At 38.8% G+C, this 12,344-nt stretch overlaps 2 protein-coding genes across 2 annotated transcripts in view; one reads left to right on the top strand and one right to left on the bottom strand.

Moving 5' to 3' along the window:
• Positions 1–12,344, top strand: part of LOC126623280 (putative hydrolase C777.06c) — a 103,808-nt gene that overhangs the window by 37,266 nt on the left and 54,198 nt on the right. The window lies entirely within an intron of this gene.
• On the bottom strand, positions 1,030–7,782 carry LOC126623270 (auxin response factor 6-like). Its single transcript, XM_050292110.1, has 15 exons — positions 6,967–7,782; positions 6,710–6,782; positions 6,031–6,143; positions 5,728–5,826; positions 5,588–5,644; positions 5,350–5,505; positions 5,077–5,161; positions 4,734–4,824; positions 4,307–4,471; positions 4,104–4,226; positions 3,790–3,865; positions 3,465–3,612; positions 2,231–3,372; positions 1,902–2,092; positions 1,030–1,484 (listed from the first exon to the last, which is right to left on the bottom strand). Exons 2-15 carry the CDS (start codon positions 6,750–6,752, stop codon positions 1,286–1,288), a joined length of 2,688 nt encoding a protein of 895 aa, XP_050148067.1. The 5' UTR covers positions 6,753–6,782; positions 6,967–7,782; the 3' UTR covers positions 1,030–1,285.

Raw genomic sequence — 12,344 nt, 5'->3', positions numbered from 1 at the left:
TCTGTCACCATTCCATCCCTCTTAAAAGTCCCATCTGTGTAGATAGCCCCACAACATGCATCAGAAAACCGAGACCTTAACTATCAATTTCACCTTTACTCATTCACCACCAGGTCCACTAATCACTTTATTGGTAAACTTTTTTGACCGTCATACTTGAAATTAAACGTTAGTTACGGTACATGCATTTACTTAATATATACACTATCTGATAAGTACATGCTATGACCAAGTTATATTCTTTGACCATCTTTTGAACCAAAATGCACCCTATATGATCTCTTTGTGACTTATCTCATTTGTTAACATATGTTCATTCATTTGAATCACACTTAACAGTGTTAGCTCTTCAACTTATTTGTTCAACAAAAAAAATTAAAAACTAAAGATAAATTAAGTTCAAAGAACATGTGTCACTGAAGTAGATAGGACACAAAGACACCACCGAGGATTTTTGGTGCAAAAGATTTGAACTCATTTGTTCGACCCTTTATTTGACGCTATAAATATACATGCTTGACAATTTATTTAATAAAATGATATTCTTACCGTCTATTTGTACCACATCTCTAATGGAAATGAAACCTACATGTGCTGGTGGACGCTATCTTTATTAAAAAGATGGTATAAATAGATGATAATTATAACATTACTCGAATAAAAAATGAAAGAAGAAAAAAAAAAGTAGTGTTTAATTTTGAGAACATGCATACCGACACTGCATGGGACCTCAAATAATTGCGAACGAAGGTTTTGATAAAACATAAAAGTCATTGGTTTAGACTTTTGAGATCAAGAAAAGTAATCATGCCATTCTGCTTTTGAATGCACGTATGAACCATGAATCATCTGCATATATGAAACATAAGAAAAATAGGTATATTGATATGCATGTAGTATGTAGTGCATTCACTCTTGCAGCCGAAGTTCCGAGTTCAGTTCCCCCTCGTTCAATATTGCTTAGAGAAAGCCATGCAGACACTAACTCACGGTTCATATACAACGAGAGAATGCCATCCAGTCACGAACTTACGGCAATATACCCTTTTCAGGCTATTTTCACAAACATTCAAGTCTCATACTACATATGCGTTGTACGTATTTGAATACAAGAAAATAACGAAAAGAGATACGCATCGTTTAATTACAGTATTAGCTTATATATAAACTAAGCTTTAAAGCTACAGTATTAAGCCGCCCTCCCAACTCTTAAAAGGGTTGGAGAAGTTGGGAGGAGCTGCAAATATTACATAAGAGAGAATGGTATCTTAATCGGTTAAGTTGTTCAATACTCGAGTGACCCCACGGACGTTATCCCGCTGCTCAAGTTTCTTGAGTCCTGCCGGCTTCCATAGTCGTCGCAACTATTGTTTGAGAGCCTCTGATTTGGGACTGACTTTAGAAGTTCAAGGCCTCGTTTTCCCATTTGCTGAACTTCTTGTGGTGAGAGTATTTTGATACACCACACGCTATTTACAAACTCCCTGGTATCAGCATAAACACAATGAATCTAGAGTCAGAAAATCAATAACAGAATTCAGACGGAAGTGGTTTGGGGTGCTCCGGAAAGCTTACTGTCAAGCGGTCAATATTTCAATCGAGCCTAAATATATGCAAGTCATTCGCTACAAATTTGGAAGCCTAGTCCACATGGAAATCAACTCGTTCTTACTTGGAACAATATTTAAGCAATGACAAAAATACTAAACAAGTTTTCTCAACAACGCCTAGTCTTAACTCTGCACAACTTACAGCTAGAGGAACTCTTGTTTTAAGTCTCCGAAAGTTCAGACTCAAGTGGACTCATGCATTTTTTTTATCCTACAATTCATAGCTAGGAGCCTAAGAGTATTTGCCCAAGTTTGCAACAAAAAAATCGTATTATAGAAATGGGAACTCACGGCCAGGGGTCATCCCCGAGGAGAAGAACATCATTCTCCCGGTCAACAAATACAAGCTGCCAGCCTGATCTCACAGGGTCGTCCAACTCGCCTTCAAGGCCAAACATATGAGCAAGCTCGTTACGTAGCTCTTGGTAGCTGCTGAACTTGGTAATGTCAAGTGACCTCCCAAAGGACCCTGACTTATAAACCTGCAAATAATTATGGTTTTGTTTAGAAGATGACAACATTTTAAGGCCACTATCATATCACTTGAGGTCTAGTTGAAAATTTAACTTTACAAAATAATATAACCGTAATATAACCTTAAACCGGTCATTGCAACTTACCTTAACAAAATTTCTGTTTAGCGGGTCTCCATTGTCTGCATTTTCTGAAGACTGCAGGAAACCCGATTCATGAATGCAACTCGAAGGTGTGACTGCTGGATTAATTGAAAAATCAGAGCCTGCAGTGCTCATGTAATTAGAAGGAAAATGCATGGTTGTAGAACCACAATCGCTGCCGACTCCTCTAAGATTTGACATCCCGCTTTGCATTATAAGAGGTGAGGACTCTATATTGACACCGAATAAAAGATGGCTTTGAGGATCAGTACCACCTTCTTGGTCTAATGAGCACTCTCTCCCTGGAAAGGGTGGCAACGAAATAGAATTCTGAGACATAGTAGTGTGGGGAGGTCCAAACTGTTCCACCCGGGGCAGAACACATTGAGAAACTCCAGAGGAAAGAAGAGGGTCAATCGCTGCTCGCTTTGATGGCCAGCCATCAGAAGATATTAATTGATTGGTTCTAGGCAGGTTGAGCAGGTGGGATGATTCATCCTGTGGAAATGAACCCATGAGATTGTGCAAGGGAGATATAACAGTGCTGGTAGCAGGGTTCCCATTAGAATCAGAAAAACTCTGTTGATGGCATAGCGTTGTGACAACTTGCAAAGATGGGGACTGGGATTGAGAGGCGGAAGCAAACTGAGTCAAGGAAGAGACAGCACTTGGAATATGCTGATGATCAACTAATTGCTGCTGCTGCTGATTACTGAAAGAATTCTGATGCTGCAATTGCTGCTGAAGAAGGTGGGACTGAGTTTGCGCCTGAGGCTGTGACTGGCGATGGTTCTCTTGAACACCTTGGAGAAAGGCTTGTTGAGAATGAGATTCTTGCACCATCTGGGGCTGCATTAAGGCAGCAGACCTATTACTATTAGGAAGGCTTTGCGGCTGCTGAAACTGCAGAAGGGATGTAGGTAGCGGTCTGGAAGGATCTACGGCCCTCATCTCTTGAAGTGCGGCAGCAGCCATAGCTTGGTACATGTCTGATTGCAAGCCAATCATAGAAGCATCAAGCCTTGGCTGCATCCATGGTGTGACCCCCATGCCAGGAAAGTTCAGCGATTGCATTCCACGGTCTCCATTGTTTCCTTGAAGCCACACGAGTTGAGAATTCATGCCAAGGTCGTCGTCCCTCATACCTGAGAGAATTAAAGAGTTTCTTACTGCCACAATTCTAGAAGATATAAACTCGGGAGTTAAATAGCCTAGATCTAGCAGTAAATGAGCATACCATTGAAAGAGGGTAGTCCAGGTGTCCATGGTCGCTTAAGCCTAAGCTGGAAAGGAGATGGATACATGGGAAATGTTGTTAATGGTTCAACCTCCCACAGTGAGACTCTTGGCTGTCTCTCCCCTGCCGTGGATTCATCCCAACCGACCTGAATTAAGTTAAGATTATCCATGAATGTTCCCGCAAAGTTGCAAAAGATGTAAAAAAATATTCTGAAGGAACTTAACCCGGATCTATCAAAAAAAATATTCAGTTTACGATATGCAATACAGATCTACATATATATAGATGAATATGTATAATTATTAATAATTATACAACAAACCTTGACTGAACGCCAATGTGAATTAGGCCACCGAGCTGGATCTAGGTCACTTATGCCAGTTATTGTTCCCATGTAGCTGATAATGTATAATCGTCAGATATCAACCAATAAAACTTGCAACTTCTAGAATAAAAATAATATAAAGGACGCTAGCAGTGTTACATGTACCAACACCCAACCCATAAATTTATTATTTTATTTTTTCAGAACAAGATTACAGGCATCCAAGACTTATTGAAAGGAGAGAAGAAGCATTTGGAATTATCTAGTCATCGTCTATAACATCCTTAACAAAATAAAAGTTTAGGACCTACCGGCGGACACTTGATTCTTCTGTTTCAAACAACATCCGAAAACGCATGCCAACAGAAATGCAGGTATGATAGACCGCTTTAATGTACTTGGCCAGGGGAATGACAAACTCAGATGGGCTAGCCCTGCATGAAAGGTGCCGTAAGTTTCAAAGGAAGTGATAAACCTAAAAGACCTGGTATCATCAGCCTACATAGACTCATACCTTGGATTATAAAATATGGTGAAACGACTATTTGTTGCAGCTGCATGAGCTGCAGCAGCAAGAAGTCCCAAGTGCATGCTATCGCTTGATAAAACTGATGAAGGCATCACAGTTTGTTGTCGGTTAGCTCTCCGGATACCAAGAAGTAGTTGATTCTTTTCATTCCTGCAAGCAGGCAAAAAAATAGTATGTACATTATAAAAGATCACATTATTTATAAGGAAAACTAATGAAAAGGGCTTGAAAATTTTAAGTTTTAATGATAAGGACAAAATAAAGAGTAAAGTGAATAGTAACAGGATTGACTTTTTAGTGTAAAAATGTGGTTTTTCGTTAAAGTGAACAGTACCGGATGCTTTTCGTTAAAGTTCCCTTATTTATATGACCAAAACAAATCAACACAGTAGTGAACGGGTGGAAAGCCTACCAGATGAAAAGGACTGAATCACCAGCAACAAGTCTTTTAGCACTTACAAAAACACTCCAACCCGTTGTAAGGAGGTGCCTTTTGGGCTGGCCTAAAATAGAAAAAAAAAAATCAACAAACATGTCAATAATTTTCATAGAATGAAAGGCTTTGTAACATGATATTCTCACTATTCAAGTCAGGAAAGTAAAGAAGTTGCAATGGCCGGAAAGCATGAAAAGTGTTAAAGTTTGTACTCATCTAAAGTCAAACTTAATTCTCAGTCTATTTCACTCCTTCAAGATACGAAGAGAGGTTTAATATTTTCTCCACTTTTCATGAAAATTGTCCTTAGCAAACTCACCCCGAAAAATGTGTCTAAACTTCCATTCATTATCATGCAAATCCCTTGCAATTAACTCTTGCGCTGGAGGTTGTTGGGTGAAATCCTGCATGTCAAAAAATATAAATTCAGAAACAAATCGAGATTAACAAAACATGGAAAATACTATAATATTCAGACAGAACCATCAACCATCATTTTTACCTGAGACCAAGTGCCAGAACTATTGTACAAACCCTAGTAACTAGCTCAAAAGTGATGGTCATATTGCATATAGTTCATTAGAGAATTTACCAATGGAGGAAACACTTTTTCAGCTGCCCGGCGAGGAACAGAGAAACCACCATGGGTACTTGTGTCACTGGCTGTCAAGGTTTTACAAAAATAATTTGTTGGCTGTTTGTTTGGGCTGCCCAACCCTGCTGGAAGGTAGCCGTCCTTTTGCTCTTGCTGCGGATGAAGGTTATATACACCATGAGAGCGAACGATAAAGACCAAAAATTTCAAAGCCAATCAAGGCAAAGTGGCATACCGGATTTAGCGGTTGCAAGGTCATTTGTGCATACACTTCATCTGTCTCAACATCTGCCTGCAGTTAACAACATCGAACCTTTAGAAACCAGCATATAGGAATACTAAGGACCAGAACTAACCAAACCAAACAAGCCTTACATGCATTGTCACATTGTGGAGTTGACAGATAAGCTGCGGTGGCAAGCTTGGATGGTTAGGAATATGAGCGTCCACTTCCTTGTTGGTTGATGCCGCAACCTACATTATGAAGCATTACAGTTTGCATAGAAGGAAAACGAACAAAAAGTAGAACATTTACAGAAGATTGATCACACAGAATATCACATCTGTTGCATAAAAAGTTGGCAAAAACAAATTCATCCTTTCGCAAACATAAATTGACAAATAAAACGACACGCCACTAAATTTGCAAGGAAGAACTGACAAATTATTTATACAAACCTGTTCGCTGTGACCTTGAGGAAAATAAACTACACGGGTCCCAACAGCGGGTAAAGAAACAAGTGGACCGGCACAAGCATGCCAAAGTTCAGAATTCAAAACTTTCTTCTCCCCTGCAAAATGAAATTCAAGAAAAATGAATACCAATTAAAGCCAACACTTGGTTTCAGAATTCGATTACAAATCCACCAATTAAAGAACACAAAGAAATACTAAAATGTCATCCGAGGGCCTTATTATGGAGGGAAATAAATTTTCCATATATGGACTTCTGGAAATTATGGTAAACTTTCAAATTTCACACTAATTTTTTATCTTCCAAATTTAGAAAGTAAGCCAAATCAAGCCCCTGCCAACTGAGAAAATGGTGGAAAGAGAAGAAACCAAACAATAAATAAGAAGCTTTCTGGGATTTGGGTCTCCAGGAGCAAAGGAAAAGTAGAAAACAGAGAGAGAGAGAGAGAGAGAGAGAGAGGAGAGCTTAACACAACTGCTAATTTGGGTTATGAAAATTCTAAAATCTAATTTTTCCCCACAATTTCTTGGCAACCAAACAGAACTACCAACATCCCAAATCCATACAACATATTACAACTACATCTACATCTCAGTTTAAAATCCTGGCAAAAAATAAAAATACACACAGAACAATTCTGCAAGCAACATTAATTGGCCATACCTTCTTGGGATTGAGGACTAAAACCAGCAGAAGAGAGCCTCATTATTCGCAGAGATTCAAAAACACTGGAGGCCTAAAAATTGACTCCACAAAAAGTTATTCAACCCCAGTCACAATCACAACAATTTAACACCAAAATTCACCCAAATTACAGGACAATCCTTTTCTTCCCCTCTTTTTTTTTACTGCAAAATATCATATTTCACCATCACACATTCAAACCCCCCAAAGAAACAAACTTTCATGCAAAACTTTACCAGGAAATCACAAAAGCATGAAGCTTCACATTCATGCAAAGTTAAACAAAAGAACCCTCAATTCCCCAAGTCCTGAAACTACAATGGAAACTGGTTTTGCTGATAAAAACGATCAATTTCAGCCTCATTCGCACTTAAGCCAGCCTCAATCAAACCCCCCAAAATGTCCAATCTGCAACTAAAGACTTCATGCCACAATCTTCAACAAACCCACATCACCATTTGTGAGTAACAGAGCTTCAAAGTCACAGATTGTACACTCTCAGATAGTCCAATCTCAGAAACCGAGCAATTACAGCAATAACCCGGCAAAACCCAGAAGCCTAAAACCCCAACAGTGCTAACAGAATCCCCAGATCTCAGCCTCAGAACACAAAGTTGCTTGTGCCACCATGAAAGCAGGAAAGGACCAGATCTCAAACAGCAAGGAGCCCAAGTAAAAGCAAGATGCAATCAAATGGCCTGTGCATTATTCTGAGAGGAAACTGAAAGGTACGCGATGATCAACTCTGCACAAAATAGGCTCACAGATGACAGCAACAGAGACTGTTGAGGAAGAATATATGCACAGATGGAGAATCCAAGAGTTGGGTTTGCTTCCAAACTTTCCAGTAATGGAAACACAAGGTTTGCTGCTGGGTGTGGTAAGCGGTGGTGGTGGTGGTGATTGTTCTAGTGCACCACTAGTGCTTGCTGGCTTTTGCCAGTATCGCTTTACCTCTCTCTCTCAGCTTCAATCAATCAAAAGCACAACCGCCATTATTTTTGGCTGTCTTTTTTATACCAAGGGAACAAGTAATTTATGAAAGACTTTAGGGACAGTATGAGAGAGAGAGTGTCAGATTTTTTAGACGAGAAGGTTTTGCAAATTTTCCTTTTTCCTTTTTCTTTTTTGATTAACTGGGTTTTCCTGCTTATTTTTTAGCTTTTCAGTTTTGAAATGAAAGAACAATGACCAGTGGTGGAAATGTGTTGTGACCTTGCATGATGGTGTGGGTTCGAATCTCGTCGGTGGATAATCTAACATTTAACTTATTAACTCTATCGTTTCACTAAAAAAAAAAAAGGGTAAATTACATAGTAACCCATTAGGTTTTAGGTCTATTACAATCGAATACAACAACTTCAAAACATTTCACTTTCATACCTCAACTACTATTTTATTTCAATATAGTACCTCCGTTACATTTTACATCCATTAATCCATTAAATGCTGACGTGACCGCCACATATGTCAAGTGGCTACCAAATGTCTGTCACGTGGCAAATAAAATAATTTTTTTAATTTTTTTTAAAACCTAAATTTTCTCAAAAAAAAATGAAAAAATAAAGAAACATATATCCCTCATCCTTCACCCACCCCCCAGAAACCTAAAAAAATTGAAATAGAAGAAGAAGAATAACCCTTCCCTCCCCCCCCCCCGCCCCGTTGCGACCCGCGACCCACCTCCCTTCCCCGGGGCTACCTTTCAGCAACCACACCCCCCCCCCCGCGCCGCATCGCCAGAAGAAGAAGAAGAAGAAGAAGAAGAAGAAAAGCCCAGAACCCTTCCCTCCCCCCCGCCCTGCCGCGACCCACCTCCCTTCCTCCCCCGGGCTACCTTTCGGGGACCACACCCCCCCAACCGCGCCGCCAAATCCCTTCCTCCCCCCGGTTACTTTCCGGCGACCACCCCCCCCTGCGCGGGCGCGCGCCAAGATCTCGTGATTTTCAATGTGGGTGAGTTTTGAAAATACTTTGAGTTTGAGATGATTTTTGGACTGGTTTTGTGGTAGATCCACCTAATCTCGGGTGCAATTTTTTGGGGTGGGTGATGAGGGATGGGAGAAAGAGGTGGCTAGGGTGGGACGGACTGGGGCTTTTTTTTTCTTTTTTTTTTCTCCCCTCTTCTTCTTCTTCTTGTTTCAGGTTTCTGGGGAGGTCGCTAGGGGCGAGGGATATGGGTATCCCTTTTTTTTTCCCTTCTTCTTATTCTTCGGCTTTTTTTTTCTTTTTTTCTCCCTTCTTCTTATTCTTTTTCTTGTTGTAGGTTTCTGGGGAGGTCACTTGGGGGGTGAGGGATATGGGTTTCAAATTATTATTTTTTTGAGAAATTCCGGTTTTTCAAAAAAAATAAAAAATATATTTTATTTGCCACGTAGCAGACATTTGGCAGCCACGTGGCATATATGTGGCAGCCATGTCAACATTTAACGGATTAATGGATGAAAAATGTAACAGAGGTACTATATTGAAATAAAATAGTAGTTGAGGTATGAAAGTGAAATGTTTTGAAGTTGTTGTATGCGATTGTAATAGATCTAAAACCTGAGGGGCTACTATGTAATTTACCCAAAAAAAAGGACAATGGACACAATGGTGATGATTATTGTAGAAATGCCCTTATAAAGTAGAGAGTGAAAATGAGGAGGAACTATAGAGCAGGGAAATAAGAAAACTAGTTATTTTTAAAAGTAATGGTATTGTTATCAGCGCTTACTTATAAGTGTATTTTTTTTTTTTAATATTGAAGTTTGGAATGTAGAATAAAATTGCATGGTAAATCCCTCGCTTGAGGGATGGATAAAAATATAAAGATCTATGACTAGTTAAATGGTAGAATTCCTCACATATGCAATTGTTTGCATGGTGAAATTTCTCGCATGATGTGTGAAATAGAAAGAAAAAAATATATGTATAATCACAATAAAATCTCTCAAGTTATACAAGAGATAGAAAAAGGACAATGTAAAACTAGTTAAATCCCTCACTTGATGTGAGAGATAAAAATATAAAGACGTATGATTAGTTAAACGCAAGAATCCCTCATGTGGAGATAAAAATGTACGATTAGTTGCATGGTAAAATTTTTCGTGTGATGTGAGAAATAGAAAAAGAAAAATATATGTATAACTTATTACACTGTAAGATTTCTCACGTAAATACTGAGGCCCCTCGGATGGATAAGGAAATAAGTAGGCTGAAGCCCCCAGCTTGTCTGCTACAGCACGTGAAGACCAACTCAGCGGCTCGCACAACAGATGCAATAGGGCAGATGAATTGTCCGCGAGCAAGCGCACGGAAAGTGTAAGATCCCACATCGCTCAGGGGAGTGATCCTATATGTATATTCCCATCTATACCTAACATAAGGTCTTTTGGGAGCTCACTGGCTTCGGGTTCCATCGGAACTCTGAAGTTAAACGAGTAGCGCGCAAGAGCAATCCCATGATGGGTGACCCACTATGAAATTCTAGTGTGAGTTCCCAGAAACAAAACCGTGAGGGCGTAGTCGGGGCCTAAAGCGGACAATATCGTGCTACGGTGGTGGAGCGGGCCCGGGATGTGGTGGTCCCACCAGGGTTGGGATGTGACAATTTGGTATCAGAGCTTAACCCTGGCCGTGGTGTGCCGACGAGGTCGTTGGGCCCCTTAAGGGAGGTGGATTGTAAGATCATACATCGCCCAGGGGAGTAATCCTTATATGTGTATTCCCATCTCTACCTAGCACGAGGTTTTTTGGGAGCTCACTGGCTTCAAGTTCCATCGGAACTCTGAAGTTAAGCGAGTAGTGTGCGCAAGCAATCCCATGATGGGTGACCCACTGGGAAGTTCTCGTGTGAGTTCCCAGAAACAAAACCGAGATGGCGTAGTCGGGGCCCAAAGCGGACAATATCGTGCTACGGTGGTGGAGCGGGCCCAATATGTGGTGGACCTCGAGCAGGGATGTGACTGAAAGTATGCTTTATGCAGCCCAGATTAAAGCGTTGCTGGCACCCAAAGGCTGGTGTTCCTCTTGAGTTTTGATCCAATGCGGCTAGCCTAACTACATCCAATTCAATGACTTATATCCAATTTAATCAATATTAACGGTAATAAAAAGATTCAATGGCTTAAATTTAAATCCAACAGTCAAAGTAATATTATTAATTAATTCAAATCATATTCAACAACCAAACTCCCCCAAAACTCTACAAATACTCATCCATTTGTTCACTAATCCATAAAAATCCAATTTTCTCATATTTCACTACGAAATATTTTTCTCGGAATTCAAATTATTTTACATCAAAATGTTTGTACATTATACAAAAACAAATTCCAAAATTGTTAGCGAAAAAAAAAATCAAAGAAATATAAAAGTTTAACAAATTATAAAATTGGGGATGGAAATTGTAGGTTCCTTACTATTAGAAGAAAAAAATGTCTAATCATACATAATTAAAAATACGAAGTTAAAATTTGGGATTTCCCACGCCTAAAATTCCACTACCTATGGGCCTATGGCGGTAAGAAAGCAGTTTGAAATTGGTATACGATGCATGGATTGATTAGATGGCACTATACATTTGAAGAATGCTGATAGGGTTTCTTAATATTGCTCATCTACCCAGGATTCATGCACGGTCGAGATGGGCCAACACGGATTCCATCTACACATGAAATTATGAAAGTGCTTTAATTTGATTCTTCCCATATTATGTCTACTACCAAACTTCAATTTTGGTTGCAAAGTGAATTGCAATAATAGTCCTAGCATATGAAATTCCAAGCATTTCAAGGAATAGTCTGGCTTTAGATATTATTCTTTAAAAAAATTATTCGTGTGTAGAAAAATAGTAGACATATATATACACGAGCTCCTTCTCTTAAGGAATTTCATTTCAAATTAACAAAAACCAGACGATCATTCTTGTAAGGATTGCGTGTAGTAATTATTTATGGATATTGTATTCTTCCAAGAAGCATTACCAATGTTTTTTAAAATTAACTTGGATTTTTGCTAAGGATTTAAAATCACTTTCTAAATGAATCATGTGTCTTTCACTTTATATTTCATTTGAAGAAGCATGAATAATATGGTAAACATGTTCTTTGCTCCTTCTGTAAGCATCATTGTGAAGAAAAAAAATATCTACAAGTTGTGGCTTGATGAAATGCAATGAAATTATAAGAGATATTCTACTACCATGAATTTTTTTCTCAAGTATAACTTGAAGTTAAGGTCGCTTTCATTAAAGAAAGTTTATATGCCATCCGCTTACGATAATGTAATACCTTGAAAATTTTAAATATATAAATTAATTATTTATGTTTATGAATATGGAAGGAAATAGGAAAATAAATCAATAAATGGTGAAGGAAATTTTAGTGGGAAAAATGTGAAAATCCGTTCCTGAATTTGAATATTAAAATAAGTATTTTGTAGTCGTATTTGTAATTACGACCTATTTATAATTACGGCAGATATTTGTATCGATAAGTGAAAAGGACAAAAATACCCCTAGTTGGCTTAACGTAATTATACAAGGACGTATTTTATCCTCATATATTTTATCGTATTTCTTGATATATTTGGATAGAGCTCGACTTCACAAGCGTGTAGGCGCAAACCATTC

The sequence above is a fragment of the Malus sylvestris genome, chromosome 5, assembly GCF_916048215.2.
Source record: "Malus sylvestris chromosome 5, drMalSylv7.2, whole genome shotgun sequence".
In the NCBI taxonomy this organism is placed as follows: Eukaryota; Viridiplantae; Streptophyta; class Magnoliopsida; order Rosales; family Rosaceae; genus Malus; species Malus sylvestris.
The sequence above is the reverse complement of the archived record's forward strand: the minus strand, read 5'-3'. Positions and strand labels throughout refer to the sequence as shown.

Excerpts from the sequence above, each read along its gene's own strand:
- LOC126623270 (XM_050292110.1), bottom strand. The coding sequence starts at position 6,752 with ATGAGGCTCTCTTCTGCTGGTTTTAGTCCTCAATCCCAAGAAG. Across the intron at positions 5,162-5,349 it reads AAAAAGTGTTTCCTCCATTG|GATTTCACCCAACAACCTCC; the intron begins GTAAATTCTCTA and ends TTTGACATGCAG. Across the intron at positions 4,472-4,733 it reads GATTCAGTCCTTTTCATCTG|GAATGAAAAGAATCAACTAC; the intron begins GTAGGCTTTCCA and ends GCCTGCTTGCAG.